At 38.2% G+C, this 22366-nt stretch overlaps 1 protein-coding gene and 1 pseudogene across 4 annotated transcripts in view; one reads left to right on the top strand and one right to left on the bottom strand.

Annotated features, from left to right (window-relative positions):
• Positions 1–22366, top strand: part of LOC126457215 (ATP-binding cassette sub-family A member 7-like) — a 594847-nt gene that overhangs the window by 50019 nt on the left and 522462 nt on the right. For all 4 annotated transcript variants that reach the window (XR_007585450.1, XM_050093334.1, XM_050093335.1 and 1 more), the window contains exons 6-8: positions 15555–15685; positions 18067–18264; positions 21377–21504. Coding sequence is in view for 3 of the 4 variants with exons in the window: in XM_050093334.1 (XP_049949291.1) it covers positions 15555–15685; positions 18067–18264; positions 21377–21504 (457 nt within the window). In the remaining variant the exon portion in view is untranslated. The remainder of the gene's footprint in view (positions 1–15554; positions 15686–18066; positions 18265–21376; positions 21505–22366) is intronic.
• Positions 117–234, bottom strand: LOC126458783 (5S ribosomal RNA; annotated as a pseudogene).

Below are 22366 nucleotides of genomic sequence, written 5' to 3'. Positions count from 1 at the left end.
GGCACATGGTCAGCACACTGCTCTCCCGGCTGTATGTCAGTATCCGAGACCAGACCTGCTACTTTTCAATCAAGTAGCTCCTCAGTTTGCCTCACATGGGCTGAGTGCACCCCGCTTGCCAACAGCACTTGGCAGACCGGATGGTCACCCATCCAAGTGCTAGCTCAGTCCGACAGCGCTTAACTTCGGTGATCTGACGGGAACAGGTGTTACCACTGTGGCAAGGCCATTGGCCAGCATTGTTTAGCTTGCCTTTATTCTTGACCATGGATACTAAATGCTTGGACTTAATCTTCTGTAGATGCTGGAATTCAAGAATTTAGCACAATATGGAATTGTGTAAATAAACAAAATGCTTCAGATCTATGTGCCATATATTCAAGAACAATACAATTAACTTTTCATAATGAAGTTCTTCCTACAGGAACATTACCATAACTTTATAACTCAGAATCTCAAAACAAACATCAGAGCAACAGTTTGGAATATCACAGTAGTGAAAACAGTTTACATGCTTCATTTGTATTTTTCCAGTCAATCTCAGTGTTGTGTTTGTGGCTCTTGATCCAGGGCCTGTGTGCTGTTCCTTTTGCGAAGTTACTGCAATTGCCATTCCACTTTGAAGACACCCTTCTTCCTTGACAAGACTTGCCACATGCAAAATACAAAGCAAAACTGCAAAATAGTTGCGCTGTTCTACATATTAAATCATTATAGCATTTCATTGTTCATGGATGTAATTCGTTGAAAAGGTAGTTGTAGGGTTAAACCTCACTCTTTTGGAGCAATAGGAACACTGCAAGTTCTGTCACATTTAGCAGCAACAATGGACATAGTCTAATATAGTTTGGGTGACAGATGGTGTGGTGTCACCGCCAGACACCACACTTGCTAGGTGGTAGCTTAAATCGGCCGCGGTCCGTTTAGTACATGTCGGGCCCACGTGTCGCCACTGTGTGATCGCAGACCGAGCGCCACCACAAGGCAGGTCTCGAGATACGGAATAGCACTCGCCCAAGTTGTACGGACGACATTGCTAGCGACTACAAGGACGAAGCATCGCTCATTAGCCGAGCAGATAGTTAGCATGCATTGCTCATTAGCCGAGCCGACAGTTAGAATAGCCTTCAGCTAAGTCCATGGCTACGACCTAGCAAGGCGCCATTTGTAACATTGCATGTACCTCAAGATAGAGTCTCACTTGTATCACCAAGAACGTTGTAAACCAATGAAGATATAAAAGTTAAGTGTTCTAGTAGCTACATACTTTTCTTTATAACATTAATAAGTATCCTGTTTCAGACCTCTATCTAGCTATTGAGATTACGCGTGCCTTTCGGCTACTTCAGTGTGGCGTAGCTGTCTTGTTACGCCACAACAGATGGAATACTCCTTTCTGTGCTGCTGCAGCTGTATGCCAGGATTCATCACTCATAGTGGATGACTAGTGGTGGCATACTTGTCTCTCAGTAAACCATGGCAGGATGCTTCAGTGGCTGAGAGTTATGGGAAACATGGTGGCCCAGGCAAAAGTGGATTACTCTCTGCGCTGAAGTAGGTCAGAAGAGCATGGTGTAAGACGCCATGTGGTCTTGCTTAACTTCTTGAAAGGTAATATTTTGCAGACCTCAAAGGTAGGCACAGCCATTGGCCTTAACGTGACAGAAATGTGATGACTACTGCCCAAATTACTGGCTGCATGAAGCAGAAGGGGTTCTGCTGTGTACATAGTGGCACTGTATACCATCATACGTTTATGCTGACAACCAATTCCGTATGGCAACTTTCATTCTCATAAGAGCATCCACACTGAAGCTGTGTCCAACATAATGCTAAAACCAGAACTGGGAGAATATGTCCATTGTTGTCATTGGATGTACCACTCTCTCTTCTAGGGAAGCTGCAACGATAGTCAGTGTGTTGATAATCTGTGATGCTCCTGAAGTTGTCATGCCTAGCTGTGGGGGTATTTATCTGTCTACAAATAAAGCCCAGTTCGACATTTTGCTTGACCAAGTGAGCAATTATCTGTCCTCTCTGGCACAAATGATGGGGAGCATTTGATATCCTATGTGGCATTGAGTATTTGAGTATGACTCCTGAACCTATTGATTCCATATTCACGTGACAGTCGTGGGATTCCAAACAGTGTGAGCAGCAATATTGTGGAACAGTAAACCAGTTTTCTTAGGTCTCAGTCCTGCCACTGTTGAATTCAGATGTGTGCTGGTAGACATTTCTCCTTCTCACATAAATCATTCTGACGTGAAAATGCTTATTGTTGCCATATCCAAGCCTGTAGTACAGTTCATGCCAATTTATCATTCGTGGTCTTATTATTTTAATGGACTGCAGTGTATTTGTCTTGAGAGTTGCCTTTGCTTTTACAAATTCTCAGAAATCTCTTCTGGTAAAGAGAGCATTTTGACTAAATGCAAACCAGCACAACTGGGGCCAAGGTAGATGGTTTAGGTTGGCAAGTGACTAACATGTAAAGGTACTTCGGATCTTTCTGAATACCCATTGAAGCATGGGGAAATATCATATTTAAAGAACACCAAGAATTGAATGAATTATGCTGAATATGTGAAGGTTGGAATTTACCAAGTGGACGTACTGCTGTTACTTAAGGCACATACATGTTGTTAAGTTTTGTGTCCTCTGTCCATTTTTAGCCAGGACACCCCTGACTCTTAAACTCTTATTTTTTCCCCTCTCCCATTGCTCCCATAAAAATAATTTTAAGAGATTCATGTCATTATTAGAAAATTGTTTAACATATTAAAAACATTTAAATATCAAACCATGGAAAGTCCAGATTGGAATATCAACAATTATGAAAAGGATAGAGTGCTACTCACTGTAAAGATGACACATTGAGTTGCAGACAGGTACAATAAAAAGATTACTTGATTTTCTAAACTTTCGAATAACACCTATTGCTTTCAAGTATCCATGTCATTTCAAAATTGACATTTTGTGTGATAAGAGTTCAATCTACAGTCAGATGATGGTTTCTACTGATGGCAGTGGAAGTTTTGTTTTAGATTAGCCTACTTTATCCAGTCCAGATAATGATAGCTATAGTAAACCATACACTATCATCATCCAAATAAATGGACCCCACAGATAGGACTTTCTAAGATCTTAGTGAACAACTCAGAAAGCTCTCAAAAGAAAATGCCAGTGGCAGAGTGTGAAGCATTCCTAAGAAGTAGTGGCACTCTCATAGTGCTAGAAATTGACAGTAATGAGATTTTTGGGGTAAGTGTAAACGTTATTGAAAGGATAGTCTAATTGAAATAACTGGTGTTTTGTCTCAGTAGATAAGAAACTGAAATTTACTGACAGAAATTGAAGCTCTTTGTGGGATTGACTAAGGCTCTTACTGACCACTGGATTGCTCTCAGATGCAACCAACTTTAGAGAAAACCTCATCTCATTAGAATATGTGTTTCCCCAATCACACGCCATTGTCTGGAAGAGAGATTAATCATCCAATAGCCAATTCAGATACATGTGGTATTGCAAGTGATGGACCTGTTGAGATATCTGTAAAATAATACTAAATGCTTTTTCCGAAAACTAATTAGAACAGATAGTTTGGATGTTCACTCATAATGGAATGTGGTATGTCTATATTGAAGATGGTATCAGTGACAGTAAGGCAACTGTAGCAACAGTGATTTCCAAAGCACAAAGGACAGGTGAAACAACTAGAAAAATAGGCAATAGGGAATTTCTTGTAGAATGCAAATACTTTAGGATTAAAGGAGACCAGTCACTGAAAAGCAGAAGCATTGATATGTTTGTAGACACACACAAAATAAGGAAAAACTTGTTTTTTTAGACGTTATCCTGTGATGAGCTACTGCATAGTGTGAGTGTTTGTGTGTGTGTGTGTGTGTGTGTGTGTGTGTGTGGGGGGGGGGGGGGGGGGGTGTTTTTTTATGTATTTTACCCTTAGCTTGACCAAGGATAACTTGGAAAGCTATCAAGTTTTCCATCTTTTGTGTTAGCCTATTGACAACTCAATGCTTCTGCCTTATGGTGAGTGGTCTTCTTTAATCCTAAAGGATTTAAAGAAGCAGTAATGTCGTATATCAAGAAGGAACATAAAACATTTAGCTTGAGGCAGAAGCATACAATGCAGTGATAGTGTGCTCTACACAGCACTGCGGCTGCGCAGGGCCTCTGCAGTGGCTCAACCAAAATAATATTAACCTAAAGAACAAAAGACATCAGACATTGTCATACACCAAGAAAAACGACACTTATAGGTATATCATTGTTGGTTTTATAAAAGTTATTTTTTCTCTGAGTGCACAATAGCTGAAAATGAGGTGACTTGACACATAATGAATCTACAATAAGGCCACGTCAAAAACTACAAACAGAAGAATTTAGCTTGTACAAGTAGGTGTATCGCAATTCGATGCTCATCACTTCACAGACATGCAGTGGCCTTGATAATGTGCTCTCGCTCTTGCTACACAGTGTCATCTACACATGCTGCAACACCACACCACAACACACAGCACAGAATACAGTCTTACATGTATTTATGTTTGCAATGTGTAGCCCAGTTTATCACAGGAAATCTACACACCACTCTCGGACTGCAGTATATTCAGTTTGTGTTTGTTATTGACTACAGTTGTAAAATTCAGTACCTTCTGGCAATATTATTCTATGTGTGTGATATTGAAAATTAAACTGTTTGTTTTAAAAGATAGAGTGGAGCGTTGGTTAAAGGTTTTGCAGCAAAATCTTGCAGCAAATGTTCAGAGGTTGTTTGTCCGGAAGATGGAGCATAAACATCAGATTTCTGATGGAGACAGAGATACAAGAAGTGATTTAATGACTTCAGGCTCCACAGTTTCAACGAGTAAGGTATCTAATGACCCACTCAAAGTGAAAAAAAGGAAGTATGACAAATCTTAAATCAGTATTGGGTTTGTTGAGTCCATTGGAACAATTGTATCAGTATTTGTACAGATGGGGCCAAGATGATGCTGCCAAATCTAAAATTGATTTTTGAGGAAGCAGTAAAAATATTTCAGTTATGTTAAATCCTGCCCTCTACAGGTCTGATCATTTTCAATATTGTGTGAAGTTTAACGGAGCAGACAAAACACTACTGCTCCACATTGACATTAGATGGTTGGCTTGGGATGAGACACTAACAAGATTGTTGGTACTAAGAGCTCGATTGCAAGCTTTTACGACTGATATTTCTTTTAAATTAAAAAACCTTATGAGTGACATGACTTAATTGTTTAGATCAACATTTTGGCAGATATATTTGGAAAGTGAATGAATTAAAACTATCTGTAGAAGATAAGGAGAATAGTTTTCAGTACTGATAATAAAATAACCACTTCAAAAAATTAGATTTTTGTATTGTTTGTGTTGGCATGAGAGCTTTTTAACACAATGTGATTGTTGGTGAGACAGCAGAATCACCAAATTAAATATTTGAGTATTGGTACAGTGCCTTTTTAGATATATTTTACCGAAGAGCGGAATACAGAACTGAAAATGAGTCCATGGTTTGAGAATCCTTTTGTACTGAATTTGCAGAAGCCAGAAAATATCAAACAAAACCTATGAGGCCACTTTAGAAATGGCATCTGATTCAACCATGGGATCATTGTTCAAAACAATGTTACTAGATGATTTTTGGTGCAGAGTTTGTGATGAATATCCACAATTTGCCACACAGACTCTAATTGTCCGTCTCCCACTCCAACAACATACTTTTGTCGTATGGGGCTCTCAGCAAATGCAGCTACAACATCAAAATACCGCAGTAGAGTGGATGCTGAACCTGACGTGTCTTCAACTCTCATCTACCAAGCCTGACATTAAATAGTTGGTCGGAATTAAAATACAACTTCTTACTTCCCATTAAATGGAAAGTTTTATCAGTTTCCAGTGGAATCAGCAACATTATTTTGTGGTTGTACACTAATGGGGAAAAAATTGCAACACTAAGAAGGAAATTGGTAGGCATGTTTCTGTCTGAAAGATGATGTATATTTAAATTTCGCACCAGTCAGATAAAAGTGGCACTAGTAGCGCCACTATGAGAATTCAAATCAGTTTCGCTTTAAATTCATGCTGTAATGGCAGTGAGTCTTAGTTACCCTTAAGATTGGTCACGGTGAGTTGATGTTAGTTATGAATGCCTTTAAGGCAGTAAAGACGCCATTATGAGCACCTCAGTGAGTTTGAAAGAGATGGTTTATAGGTTTACAAGAATTTGGATATTCTTTTTGTGATATTGTAGAAAGACTTAACAGGAATATAGCCACTGTACATAATTGCTGGCAGTGGTGATCATAAGATTGTACTGTCGCAAGATGATCGGGCTTCTGATGGCCATGGAGCATTATTGAGATGTAATACCATCGTGTTTCGTTTATGGTCCAGGTGCATTGTATTGCATCTGCAGCGGCAATTTGAACTGTAGTTGCCACCTCAGTGACACAGTGAACTGTTACAAATCAATTACTTCAAGAACAGGTCTGAGCTAGGAACCCTATAGTGTGTGTTCCAGTGACCCAAACCAGTACCATTTGCGACTTCAGTGGTGTCAAGTGAGAGCTTATTGCAGGGTAGGATGGAGGTCTGTTTCATTTTCTGATGAAAGCTGGTTCTGCCTTGGTTCCAGTGAGGTCTGTGTGTTGGTTTGGAGGAGACCACTTTTGGGCTGCAACCAACATATCTGAGTGCTAGACACACTAGACCTATACCTGGAGTTATGTTCCAGAGTGCGGTTTTGCGTGACAGCAGAAGCACACTCATGGTTAATCCCATATGCCCTGACTGTAAATTTGTAAGACAGTCTGGTGATTCAACCTCTTGTGCTGCCACTCATGAACAGCATCCCAGAGGGTGTTCGCCATCAGGGTAACACTTAATTCACATGTTGTATCCCGACATGCTCTACTGAGTGTTGACATGTTGCCTTGGCCTGCTCAATCCCCAGATCTATCTCCTATAGATCATATATGGGGCATATCAGATGACAACTCCAGCTTAATCTACAACCAGCAATAACTGTCCCTGTATTGACCGACTAAGCGCAGTGGATATGGATCTCCATTCCACAAACTGGTATGCGGCACATATGCAACACAATGCAGGCATATTTACATTTACATGCTTGCATTCAACATTCTGGTGGTTACACCAGTTATTAATATACCAGAATTTCACATTTCTGAAGACTTCTCACACTTGTATAACCTAAAATCTTGCAATATTAATCACTTAAATATGTTACCTAGACAAATGTATTCATTACTCTACATTAATTATTTTTTGTTGGTGCAATTTTTCCTCCCTCAATGTATTACTGTGTGTTGTTTTGTATATTGTTGTTGAAGTCTGTAATGTATAATGTACCTACTTTTGTATGATTTTGATTAAATGATTACAATTAAAGAGTGAACATAAAACTAGGTTTCGCTTACTTTAGGGCTCCATAAAAGTTTAGTATTTCAAAAGAGTTCTCTCGCAAAAAAAGTTTGAGAACTGCTGGTATAGAGGAACTGTGACTCAACTTAAATAGAATAATTCACTGAAAAGTGGATAGATATGTACATAATATAACATATTCTGATGGGGTGGACTCCCTGTGGTACACAGTCCCTATAAAGAAGCTGCTAAAGAAACCGAATATTGCACAACAGGTATAAAATGGAACACATGGCTGTAGCTAGAGACAAGTTAAACAGAGACTACCTCTGTCTGTGAAAAGCTTTCGGCGACTTCTGTAACAGAATCTTATCCAAAGAAGTTTGATAAAATCCAAAGAAATTCTGTACATATGTAAAGAGTGTCAGTGACACAAAAGTTAATGCCCAGACACTCATGAATGACACAAGAATCAAACCTTACGATATCAAAGCCGAAGCCGACATTCTAAATACTCTTTAATACAGGAAAATCCAGAGTACTGGCCCTGTTTAGTTCTTGTTCCACTATAGGGATATTAGTGTTGCTGGAATTAAGAAATGGGTGAAATTGCCGAAACTGAACAAAACTGAGTAAGCCCATATTTGACTTATACTGTAACTCCCTGTGTACGGGGGAATGTGTGTAATAGCTGAAAGAAAGCACATGCCATTCTCATTTGCAAGAGTGGTAGCATATGTGACCCACAGAATATTGTCCAATATCTTTGACATCCATCTGTTGTAGAACCTTAGAACGTATACTGAGTTCAAGGTATCTTGAACTGAATGATCTCCATGCCAATCAACAAGGATTCCAGAAAGTTTGGCCAACTCACACTTTCCTCGTATGGCATCCTAACATAGGATATAATTAATTAGAGAGAGAGAGAGAGAGAGAGAGAGAGAGAGAGAGAATAATTTGGTGCATGTGACATTAAAAAGTTGTTGATGAAAATTGTAGTTGAAGGGGTTGTAGAAGGAAAGAATTGCAGATGCATTCTTAAATATGTGTATATCAGCCACATCATCACTGGTGGAGGATGCAGCTGTTTCACTAAAAAGAAGAAGACAGTTGGTAAGTGATGAGAATGTAGAACTGCATCAAACTAACATTATGGAATGTAACAGAATGAGCAGCAGCAGTATGCAATAAATCTAGCCCACATATTGCACAATGCTTCCTCATTGTTAATTCTTGATGTAAAATGTATCGTATACTATCTTGTAATCTGCCTATATCATCAGCTATTCGACACAATATTAGACACCAATAGTCCAATACCATTTGTGCACATAGGCTATTTCTTAATTATTGAAAGTGTAAGAGCAGACTCCTTACTAACCATGACTTTATCCAAACCAAGAATAGGTATAGAAAAATGAGATCTAAAAGCACTTGCATAACATTTTTAGGTTTCAAACAAGAATATGATTCAATTGACAGGAAAATGGTATTCAGTGCCTTAAAAGAGTTTGGAGCTGACATCAAATCAGTGGCAATCATAAAAGACACACTAACAGATACAAAATGCAAAATTAAATTTTTAGGCAAAACCTCCAAGGCTTTTGGGATCAAAACTGGTGTAAGGCAGGGAGATGGACTGTCCTCATTGTTGTTCAATTGTGTGCTGGAAAAGTTAATCAGGGAATGGAGGAAAAGAAGAGAAGAAGAAGAAGGAATTGGAAAATCACAGTTGGGAGAAAAGGGGATAATCTGAGTTTTGATTGCCTGGCTTTAACAGGTGGTGATGCCATCTTTGCTGAATTTGTAGTAAATGCAACAATGCAGATAAATCTCGTGCAAGAGACAACTCCAGAAGCAGGCCTACATATATCTTTTTAAAAAACAGAGTACCAGATATGTTAAGGAGGCACTGAAATATATGGAAACTGATTATCGTAGAAAGAAAAGACTACAAAATTTAAATATCTAGGTGAAATAATATAACCAAATGATTTATACAAAAAAAGCTAACCTAGCAAGGGCAAGGAGAATGGAGGTGGCTTCTCATCTAACAAAAAACCTGAATAATGAGAAATCTGTTTCCATAACTGCAAATCTTCAGCACTACAATACTGTCATTACAACTGAATGCCTTTATGCATCAGAATGCCTTTCATTACATACAGCCAAACAATCAGGTGAAATAGAAAAGAAGGAAAGAAAAATAAACAGGAAAATGGGACCAAAATATGAGAACTGGAAATGGAAATTAAGAAGTAATAAAGAAGTGTGTGAAAAAATAGAGTGAACATCAGACACCATGAGGACGAGAAGAGTTCTATGGACACCAAAAAAGGATAGATGAAAACAGGATACAAAAAGAATTTTTAACTTCTTTGACAGAAATCCCAAAACCTCAGTGGTGTGGGTAAAAGAAGTTAAAGCAGACCAAGGGAAATGGAAATAGTGGAGGAAGAAATAGGAGAAAGAGAGAGGTTCAGAGCAAAAGTAAAAGATGTAGCTGTATACAAGGTGGTTATATTTTTAGAATATTTTTACAAAATATTGGAAGACGTGAAGATGATTTGTGTGTGGTGCTAAGACTGCCAGCTGACTGTGAAATAAATAATTACAATGTAATGTGTATAAATAGATGAAAGATGTAACTTGTATGAATCTGTGATTGATGATTGGCCTCTGGAGTCAGCCAAATATGTAATCGTATCTGATGGGGGTAATCTAAGATGCCGTAGTCACACAAATTTGGTTTTGGGAAAGATGAATCATGGACCTTGCCATTGGTAGGGAGGCATGTGTGCCTCAGCGATACAGATAGCTGTACCATGGGTGCAACCACAAAGGAGGGGTATCTATTGATAGGCCAAACAAACGTGGTTCCTGAAGAGGAGCAGCATCCTTTTCAGTAGTTGGAGGGGCAACAGCCTGGATGATTGACTGATCTGGTCTTATAACATCAACCAAAATGGCCTTGCTATGCTGATACTGCAAACAGCTGAAAGTAAGGTAAAAGTACAGTGCAGTCTACAGTATGGTTACAGTGTGTTCTGGAGATAAAATAGTCTCCCATTTGTATCTCCAGAGTGAATCTCCTCAGGAGGACGTTGTCATAAGGAGAAATAAAACTGGCATTCTACGGATTGGAGTAAGGAATGTTAGATCATTTAATGGAGCTGGTACATTAGAAAAATTAGGAAATTAATAGATTCAAGTTAGATATAGTGGGAATTAGTGAAGTTTGGTGGTAGGAAGGACATAACTTCTGCTCATGTGAATACAGGGTTATAAATACGAAATCAAATAGGGTTAAGTTTAGTAATGAATAAGAAAATAGGACTGCGGGTAAGCTACTATGAACGGCATAGTGGACACACATTGTAGCCAAGACAGAAAGCACCACAGTAGTAAAATTTTATATGCCAAGTAGCTCCACAGATGATGAAGAGATTGAAAAAATGTATGATGAGATAAATGAAATTATTCAGATAGTAAAGGGAGACAAAAATGTGATAGTCATGGGGGACAGGAATTCAACAATAGACAGTGGGAAAAGAACGAGAAGGAAAACTACTAGGTGAATATGGACTAGGAGAAAGGAATGAAAGAGGAAGACACGTGACAGAATTTTGTGCAGAGCATAGTGTAATCACTGCAAGCACTTGGTTTAAGAATCATGAGAGAGGGTTGTATATGTGGGAGAGACCTGGAGACACTGGAAAGTTTCAGACTGATTATATAGTGATAAGACAGAGATTTTGGAACCAGATTTTAAATTGTAAGGCATTTCCAGGTGCATTTGTGGACACTGATCACAATGTACTGGTTATGAAGTATAGATTAAAACTGAAGAAATTACAGAAAGGTAGGAAATTAAGCAGATGGGACTTGGACAAGTTGAAAGAACCAGAGTTTGTTTAGAGGTTCAGAGGAAGCATTAGGCCATAAATGACAAGAAGAGGGGAATGGAATACAGTAGAAGACTAACGGTTAGCTTTGAGAAATGTAGTAGTAATTGAAACAAAGGATGAAATAGGTAAAAAGACAAGGCCTAATAGAAATCTTCGGATAACACAAGAGTTATTGAATTTAACTGATGAAAGGAGGAAATATAAAAATGCAGTAAATGAACCAGGTGAAAGGGAATACAAACATCTAAAAAATGAGTTACAGGGAGTGCAAAATAGCTAAGCCGGAACAGCTAGAGAACAAATGTAACGATATAGAAGCATATATCACTAGGGGAAAGGTAGATATCACCCACAGGAAAATTAAGGAGGCTTTTGAAGAAAAAAGAAGCAGCTGTGTGAATATCAAGAGCTCAGATGGAAAACTAGTCCTAAGCAAAGAAGGGAAAGCTGAAAGGCTGAAAGTATTAAGGAGTATATAGAGGATCTTATAAGGAAGATGTACTTGAAGCAAATGTTATAGAAATGGAAGATGATGTAGATGAAGATGAGATTGTAGATATGGTACAGCAAGAATAATTTGTCAGAGCAGTAAAAGACCTAGGTCAAAACAAGGCCCTGCGAGTAGATGACTTTCCGTCACAACTACTAACTGCCTTAGGAGAGCTAGTCATGACAAAACTCTCTGGTGTGTAAGATGTACGAGACAACCAAAATACCCTCGGACTTCAAGAAGAATGTGATAATTCCAAACGAAGCAGGCACAGACTGTTAATTTAATAAGCCATGGTTTCAAAATGCTAATGGTAATTCTTTACAGAATAATGGAAGATTGGTAGAAGCCACCATCGAGGAAGATCAGTTTGGATTCCAGAGAAATGCAGGAACATGTGAGGCAATACCAACCCTGCAACTTCTCTTGGAGGTTAGGTTAAGGAAAGCCAAACCTGTGTGTACATCATTTGTTGACTTACAGAAAGGTTTTGACAATGCTGACTGAAATACTGTCTTTGAAATTCTAAAGGTAGCAGTGGTAAAATACAAGGAGAAAAAAGCTATTTACAATTTGTACAGAAACCAGACGGGAGTTATAAGATCAAGGGGCTGAAAGGAAAGCAGTGGTTGAGAAGGGAGTGAGACAGGGTTCCACCCTATCCCCGATGTTATTCAATCTGTATATTGAGCAAGCACTGAAGGAAACCAAAGAAAAATTTGGACTAGGAATTAAAATCCAGGGATAAGAAATAAATACTTCATTGTTTGCTGATGACATTGTAATTCTGTGAGAGACGGCAAAGGACTTGGAAGAGCACTTGAATGGAATGGACTGTGTCGTGAGAGAAGGATGTAAGAGACACATAAACAAAAGCAAAACAAGGATAATGTAATGTAGCTGAACTAAATCAGGTGATGCTAAGCGAATAAGATGAGTAAATTAGACACTTAAAGTAGTTGATGAATTTTGTTGTTTGGGCAGCAAATTAGCTGATAGTGGCCAAAGTAAATAGGATATAAAATATAGACTGACAACGGCAAGAAAAGCGTTCCTGAGGAAGAGGCATTTGCTAACAGCAATTATAGATTTAAGTGTTAGGAAGTCTTTTTCTGAAAGTGTTTGTATGGAGTGTAGCCATGTATGGAAGTGAAACACGGACAATAAGCAGTTTAGACAAGAAGATAATAGAGGCTTTTGAAATGTGGTGCTGCAGAAGAATGCTAAAGATACTTCTGTAGATCATATAACTATGAGGTAGTGCTGAATATAACTGATGAGAAAAGAAATTTCTGATACAAACTGACCAGAAGAAGGGATCGGTTGATAGGACACATTCCGAGACATCGAGAAGGGCAGTGTGAAAATTCATAGAGGGTGATCAAAAGATGAATATAGTAAGCATATTCAGAGAGATGAGGGTTGCAGTAGTTATTTGGAGATGAAGAGGCTTGCACAGGAAGAGTAGCATGGAGAGCTGCATCAAATTAGTAGTCAGATTGAAAATAACAACAGCATATAGAATTCCACCATTTGCTGATAGGTGGCGACAGTGGTAAGTAGCAGTTGAAAGAAACAGATGTCAGGCAGTTAGCTGGGACCTCGGCCAACATAACCTCATTCAAACATTAGTTGATTTGTGTCTACATCATAAAGTTGTTCTTGATTGAAAATGTCAGTTTACGAGCCTAATTCTCGTCATTTGCGGGAGGTGTTACTGTTTTCTTTCAGTATGAAGAAAAAAGCAGCCGAGTCTCATTGAATGCTCTCAAGTATGTATGGTAAGGACGCTATTAGTGAAAGAATTTGTTGTGAGTGGTTTTAACACTTCAAAAACAGTGATTTTAACGTCGTAGACTGGCATAATGGTGGAAGAATGTTTTCAAAGATGCAGAATTGGAGACATTGCTGAGTGAAGACTCACGTCAAACTCAAGAAAAATTAGCATGATTAGTGGGGGTGACACAGCAAGCCGTTTCAAAATGTCTCAAGGCTATGGGCATGATTCAGAAAGAGGGAACTTGGGTCTCGTGTGAGCTGAAACCCAGAGATGTTGAACGTAGTTCGTGTGTTTGTGAACAGATGCTTCAGAGGCAAAAATGGAAGGGATTTCTGCATTGCATTGTAACCGGGAACGAAAAATGGGTTCATTATGATAACCCTAAATGCAAAAAATCATGGAATTTCCCGGCCATGCTTTTGTGTCACCGGCCAAACCGAATATTCATGGCTCCAAGATCGTGCTCTACATTTGGTGGGACCAGCTCAGTGTCATGTACTATGAGGTGTTAAAACCAAGTGAAACAATCATAGGTGCTCGTTATTGAATGCAATTAATGTGTCTGAGCAGAGCATTAAAAGACAAATGGCCGCAATACAGCAAGAGGCACGATAAAGTGATTTTACAGCACAAATACAGCAAGAGGCACAATAAAGTGATTTTACAGCACGACAACGCTCGACCCCATGTTGCCAACGCTCGACCCCATGTTGCCAACGCTCGACCCCATGTTGCCAATGCTCGACCCCACATTGCAAAGGAAGTCAAAATGTACTTGGAAACATTAAAATGAGAAGTCCTACCCCACCCACCGTATTCTCCAGACATTGCTCCCTCTGACTGTCACCCGTTTAGATCAATGGCGCATGGCCTGGCTGACCAATACTTCCGATCTCATGAAGAAGTCACAAATTGGATCAATTTGTGGATCGCTTCAAAAGATGAACAATTTTTTTGATGCGGGATTCGTACACTGCCCAAAAGATGGGAGAAAGTAGTGGCCAGCGATAGAAAATACTTTGAATGATACATGTGTAACCAGTTTGTTTCATTAAAGCCTCAAATGTTGTGGAAAAATGGTGGAAGCAAAATTGTACACCTTTTAGATTGATGGGAAGGACCGTTAAGGTATTGTATTTCTCCTATGAAGGATTTACTTACAAAGACCTCATTCAATTGGTTCTTGGGGAATTGTTGGCTGATCAGTGACCCTTACCAAGTTTGACTGATAAGAGAGACAGAAAAGAGTCAAAGAAGAACTATGCAATTTGCCATGAGTTGTTTAGCCACTGGTAGAGAATCACAGAAATTCTCAACCAACTGCCATATGATATGTAAAAAAAAAGGTGTTATGCATCACACTCAGTCTTACTTTCAAAGTTTTGAGAGGTGAGATTCCAGTGCGAATAAATAAGCAATTACTGCCTCCAATATAAGTCTCTTGTGATGACCATGGCAATATAATTAGATAAATTTAGGTTTACATTCCCTTCTGCCATAATTGAACAATGGAGTGTGGAGTACAAATGTAGATGTAGCTAACACATTTAAAATATGTTAATACTTGTTGTAATGTGTGAAACACACTCATATTGAATACTAATAATTTGGAATGAATCAGGATGACAATGTAGTTTTAATATGCACTTCTCTGGTTCAAATTCAAAATTGTCTTCTCCTCTAAATCTTTGGCATCATTTTATGGTACTGATACTGGAGTAGTTTGTTGATTATTACAAGGATTTTAGAGAACACTGAGTGTTACTTGGATGTGTCTTTTCACAGTAATAACTTTGATAAACTCTTGTAATGTTTGTGATTGTGCACATGCATATTATGCAACATAGTCATGTTTAGCCATCGTTTTGAAACTGTTTGCTGCATTCACTTTTTAATCTCTAGTGCTTCATTTTCTTTTTGTATTTTGAAAATGATAATTATTTTATAGGTTTCATCAGCATTAGCAACTTAACTCAAGACGAAAAGAAATTCAGACTGTTGCTCAGAAATGCAGGAATTAGCAGTGATAATATAAATAAATTTGTGAGCTCCAAGATAGCATTGGATCGCATCTCTTTGGTACGTTGTCAATATTAAATGTTTCATATAATTTTTCTGTGATCAGAAGTTACACTCCGAAGCTGCTTCAGTTACTAGAAATCTGTGTGTGTGTGCGTGTGCGTGTGCGTGTGCGTATGCATGCACGCATGTACGCATACCATTCTGGATTTATTGATGTGTTATAGATGTAGATAGATGTAGCTACATTAAGAATTTTTTGGATGTATACAGCCATTTAGTTTGCAACAGCAATAACATAATAGTGGATAATACTAAGCTTCACACTTGACTGTATAGATTTTGAGTGACTGTATAAAGGTAACAGTAAGTGTTCTGTCAGATTCTTAATACTGAGCTCGGCAAATTGTTCTTGTGGTTGGAGCATTATCATGGGCACTTGGACGTGACTGATACATAGCTTCTCACCCATCACAGTACATACACAATAGTCCTCTTCCATTAAAACTACTAAAAGAATTTGATGGTAGCAGAATAGCACTCATGCTATCACTATAAATTAGTTTACAATGTAGATTTTTATTTTATTTTCTTTCTATTTAATTAATTTTAAAAGGGCGAGTAATTGTTATTTTGCAACTCTGTTGTTCACAAAAGACAATGTTAAAAATGATGTCCAACATAATAATTTGAAATACATTATTGCAGCAACGCGATAAATAGATGTGGCAGTGGAAATACAAGAACCCTTGTAAATAAAAAAAATTAAGCAATTTGTCAATATGCCCTTATTTTTTGTAATCTTCACCATTATTTGAAGAATGCTATTATCATTCTACCATTTTAGTTTAGCAAGTGGAGTATTAATTCCACAGAATCCAAACATTGTCATACAAAATTACAAGGTAATTGTTCTTATTTAACTGAGGAAGGTGTAGCCCCATTCATAAAGAATGGGATTAAAATTATGTCCAGCTACCCTGTGGGATATTTTATGTGTTTCCTTAAATCACTTAAGACAAACGCAGGGATGGTTCCTTTAAAAATTCCATGGTTTATTTAGTTCCTCTCCTCGTACAACTTAATCATTTGCTCCATCTCTACTGGCCGTAGGATGTTAAACATTCATTTTTCTTCCATTTCTTGTTTAATTCTGCCGAGACATCCTCTGAAAGGTCATATGTGACTTTACAAAAGCCCTATTGTGAGACCATTAACAAGTTTGGCATAGAAAAATTGGCCATTGTTCTGTTGTTAGCCTCTGTTCTATTGTGAGCCTCTGTCTCAAAAATTTTGTCCTCAAATGAATACAAAGGTCAGTGGTTGTGCTGTGGTTGATACACCAGCTCTCATCAGAACACCGAAGTTAAGCACTGTCAGATATGATCAGCATTTGAGTGGATGACCATCCAGGTTGCCATGCACTATTGACCTACTGGGATACACTCAGCCACTTGATGCCAATAGAGAGGCTGTTTGACAGAGTTGCAGTGGATCCAGCTCAAGAAAACTGACAATGGCTGGGAGAATGGTGTGCTGACCTCACACCCCTTCCATGTCCACATTTGATAATGCTATTAGGCTGAGAATGACATGGCGGTCAGTCAATACCATTGGGCCTTCCAAGGCATGTCAGATGAAGTTTAGTTTATTTTTTTAGAATGGTTACAAAGAATGTCGTATTACACAAGCACAATTTTTGATACTTTGCAAGCAATTACAACTAGAAGAGTTATTAGTTTTACTCACCTTATTTTTTTATCTCCTCCTCTGGGCACTAGTTTTGAAATTCTATATAGGAGGTGTACACAGGGTCCATCGGAGCACCCACCCACCCACCCACACACACACACACACACACACACACACACACACACACACACACACACACAGCTGGGCACCTACATTGTCTCAGTACACAATACTTGGATTGCAGTTCAGCAGATGGGATAGGATGTGTGCACATGCACATGCCCATGGGGATGCACATGCACGTTTTCTGTAGCTCATTACAGGATTTGTCTGAGTGCTATCAAGTTTTCATTCTTTTTTTTGCGTGCACATTGATGACTATATTTCTACTATTCAGTGAGCAGTCTCTTCTACACCTAAATTATTTATTATTTAATTTAGTTTGATCAGATCACAAACTGAAGTAAAGTAGCATTTTCAGAAAAAAGGGGGAGGATATTTGAATAAATTTGTTTTAAGTAAGATCAGTCAGTGCCTTATTTTACTTTATGTTTTAGTTGATCTGATCATCGTATTTACTCTTACGCACCATGTGTTTTTCATCTGGAGATTAATGATTGTTTCCCGTATATGTAATATCCATCTTGGTAGTCGTATTATTATTATGAAACTTATTTATTAAGTGACCTTCTAAATGATGTATTTTTGTGTTAGCTACAAATTTAGAATATTCTAAATTTTTTTTTCAGCAACATTTTCGCATGCTGACGAGTGATCCTGAGATATTTCTATGCAATGAGACAGTATTATCTGAAATATTGATACCAGCAAGACCTGAAGACCTTCACATCATGTCTGAAGCATTCTGTGATAGCTACAACAGAAATATGACAAATCTTGCGTCTGCTATACAGGAGCTGCAGAGTACTCCAGAAGCAGTTAAGCAGGTACATTTGCTGTGGGGAGAGGCAGAGGGAGGAGGGGTAGGGGTTGGGAAGAAGAGATGGGTGGGAGGGGAAGAGAGAGAGAGAGAGAGAGAGAGAGAGAGAGAGAGAGAGAGAGAGAGCGAGCGCTAGGGTAAAGGAAGGGAAGGGGAGGGAGAGGGGGATACAGATGCATACAGTTGTATACGTGTTGTCTATTGTGCAATGAGACAGCCAACTAGAATCCTTTTAATCAATTCTGTCTTCACTTTCTGATGGCGTTTCATACACCAGTGACTTGCTATAACTCCAAGAGAAAAAAATACACCACTGATATATTTTAACAGATAGCTGTATACTGCTTGCATGGTAGTGCTACCAACATCAGTGTGCAATCTCAAGTAGTTTACACACACAACATTCACACGCATAGCTCATTCTAGACCTCATTCCACCTGAAATATTCATTTCAAGCAATTTGTTCTTTATCTTGAAATACACGGTTTAGGATTCTCTACCATATGTATAATTTTTACCTTAAAGATTTGCTTTCATCCAAATTTTGATGTGGTGTAATCAGTTTCATTCATTTTATTTGCAGACAAATGGGCACATCTAGGCTTTTGTAGAAATTAGTAATCTATTTTAACTGGTGATGAAATAGATAGAGATGTGATACAAGTTTAGAAGCTCTGTCCAGTGTTTAAACAACTTTTAGCACCAAATTTTTAATTCTTTTTCCTTAGTGGTGACTGATTCTCTCCCCCTTCCTCACCTTTCTCTCTTTCTTTCTTTGTTTCTTCTCCCAACACATTATTTTTCATTTTGTTTGCTTGGAAAGGTTGATAGGGACTGAAGAATTGTCTCAATGATAGTATGTATAGATTTTTTAATAGAATTGTTTTCTGCAAAGACTGTATGCAAAGGCACAGTGGCAAAGGTGCAGGTGAATCTAAATTAAACTGATTGTGTTTTTTGGATCTGTGATGTGATTATAGTGTTAAAATGTCAAATGAGTCAGATTGTTACAATAAAATCATACATAATCAACTATATGGATTAAAGCGATTTTGGTAGATAAGCATTCACATGAATAGTGAAATTCAAGTTTGCAGATTTTATGTGGTAAAACTTAAAATCCATTTAAATTAAGAAGTATCATATACTGTCAAAAATAGCTCTCGAGGGTACAAAAACTTATTTGAAGATAAAGTTTTGGATGTATTTCAAATATGGTAAGGTCACCAATAACTAATCTTGTGTGATCTGATATTACATCATATAACTTTATGCTTGAATGATATACCTGTTTATACACTGAAGCGCCAAAGAAACTGGTATAGGCATGCGTACTCAAATACAGAGAGATGTAAACAGGCAGAATATGGTGCTGTGTTTGACACCTTTATAAGACAACATGTCTGATGCAGTCGTTAGATCAGTTACTGTTGCTGCAGTGGCACGTTATCAATATTTAAGTGAGTTTGAACATGGTGTTATAGTCAGCACATAAGTGATGGGACACAGCATCTCTGAGGTAGTGCTGAAGTGGGGATTTTCATGTACGACCATTTCATAAGTGTACCGTGAATATCAGGAATCCAGTAAAACAACAAAAGATTCAGCAAGAATGGGACTAACAACAACTGAAGAGAATTGTTCCGCATGACAGAAGCGCAACCATTCCACAAATACCTGCAAATTTCGGTGACGCGCCATCAACAAGTGTCAGCATGCGAACCACTCAATGAAACATCATTGATATGGACTTTTGGTACTTAAGGCCCTTTTGTGTACCCTTGATGGCTGCATGACACAAAACTTTATGCCTTGCCTGGGGTCATCATCACCAACATTGGACTGTTGATGACTGGAAACATGTTGCCTGGTTGAAGAAGTCTCGTTTCAAATTGTATTGAGCGAATGGATGTGTACAGGCATGGACCCATGGACCCTGTATGTTAGCAGGGGAGTGTTCAAGATGGTGGACGCTCTGTAATGGTGTGGGGTGCGTGCAGTTGGAATGATATGGGACCCCTAATGTGTTTCGATAAGACTCTGGCAGATGACACACAAGAAAGCATCCTGTCTGATCTCTACACTCATACATGTCCATTGTGCATTCCGACAGACTTAGATGATTCCAGCAGGACAGTGTGACATCCCACACTTACAGAATTGCTACAGTGTGGCTCCAGGAACACACTTCTGAGTTTAAACACTTCCGCTGACCACCAAACTTCCCAGACATGAACATTATTTAGCATATCCAGGATGCCTTGCAACACGCTGTTCAGAAGAGATCTTCACCCCCTCGTACTCTTATGGATTTATGGACAGCCCTGCAGGATTCATGGTGTCAGTTCCCTCCAGCACTACTTGAGACATTATTCGAGTCCATGCCACATCCTGTTGTGGCACTTCAGTGTGCTCAAGGGGACCTGATCGATATTAGGCAGGTGTACCAGTTTCTTTGGCTCTTCAGTGTGTACCGTCTTCAGTTTATTTTTTATTTTTTATTTATATGTAAATCATGATAATCTCTGTGCTCTTTGAAATTGTGTGTGTGTGTGTGTGTGTGTGTGTGTGTGTGTGTTCGTAATGACCCATTAGAAAAATGTCATAGTAGCGCTCAGTGAGGATCCTCTGTTGTTTGAATAAGTTCCTCATGAGGAAAGGTGAGATTTCTGACAGGGATACAACTAAAACTGCATGCTTAGGCTATTTCCATTCACCCTTGTTACATGCCTTTATATTCTTGAGAAACTTATCATGAGAAAATAATGGAAAATTTGGGAAATTGTTGTCACAAGAAAATAAAGTTTTTATCATCAGGAGACAGTCAACATGATCTCGAATAAAGTCATTCTAGAGGCTCTTGCAGGAACTCATTCAAACAACAGTTTCCAATAGTGCTTTTTGTACTCTTCTTCATTTCGTTCGATTGTGTAACCTCATTTATCTTATTATATTATGAGCATTTATTGCCAGTATTGTTGAATGCTTATTCGGACTCCCGCTATTAAATAATGTTTCACGCACTTGATCATTTTAAAGAGCAGCCATCTCTTGCAGTATATGAATATAAATATAAATATGTCTAATCATTTGTCTAATGTGTGGTATCTACTTTTAGGCCATTAATGTCATTGAAGAAAATTTAGGAAGGAATCTCAGTTGGGGTGATTGGCAACAGTTCAACAGTCTAATACAAAATATTTCAAGAGATTTATCAGAATTAGATTCATTTCAACAATCTTCTAAGTAAGTTTTGCTTTAGTTTGTCGAATTTGATTGAGTGTTAGAGAAATTCGTAACTACCATTTTTTTGTTCATTCATGTAGAATCTAAAGAAGTTTTGTTTTAGAAAAGGTAATTGAAGGGAGGAGACTGTTTTTCTTTTCAGGCCATGTAAGTACTGCCTAGAAATATCTGTGTATCAATATATGTGTTCTAATAGTTACAACAATTGAACTTCTTGTTAAATCTTTCTGTCCACACCCCCCACACAAGTTGTTTGATAGCGCAGTCACTTTTAAGAAGTATGGTATTGCTGTGACTCAGTGCAAGAGCAAATCATTTGTCATCTGTATATGACAGGCAAGATTTTTGTACAATTTTCCATCCAGATGTTAGGTGTCCATTGCATCCAAAGAATCATGAGTTTGGTGCTTCATCAGTCTAAAGCTGGATCAAATTCAAACTGGAATTTACCTTTAAGCAGATACGGGTGGGAATATGCACAGCTGTTGTTTTATTGAATGTTATTTTGTGATCTGTAAGAGCAAACAGAAGCAGCCATAGCTTATCATTGTTTGCTGAGCAGGACTGAAAATATTCTGTATTTTTAAGATGGTACTAAATACAGTTTGCAGAAGAAATACTTTTAGAGACAAAAGTGTATGAATGACAACAAATATATTCAGCAGAACAGGAAAAAGTGGAAAACAAATTGTGCCAGTGATGATTATGGATAGGTATCTGAATAAATCATGGTTGTGAGAACCTCAGCTACAACAAAATGTATGTGTAATGGGTCTCTGTCTCCTTACCATGGAAGTGTAATATATTTATTACTAGACTTTTACTCTCACTGAAGGAGAGATTTGGTGACACATGGCTGAAA

This window comes from Schistocerca serialis, chromosome 2 (assembly GCF_023864345.2).
Source record: "Schistocerca serialis cubense isolate TAMUIC-IGC-003099 chromosome 2, iqSchSeri2.2, whole genome shotgun sequence".
In the NCBI taxonomy this organism is placed as follows: domain Eukaryota; kingdom Metazoa; phylum Arthropoda; class Insecta; order Orthoptera; family Acrididae; genus Schistocerca; species Schistocerca serialis.
The sequence above is the reverse complement of the archived record's forward strand: the minus strand, read 5'-3'. Positions and strand labels throughout refer to the sequence as shown.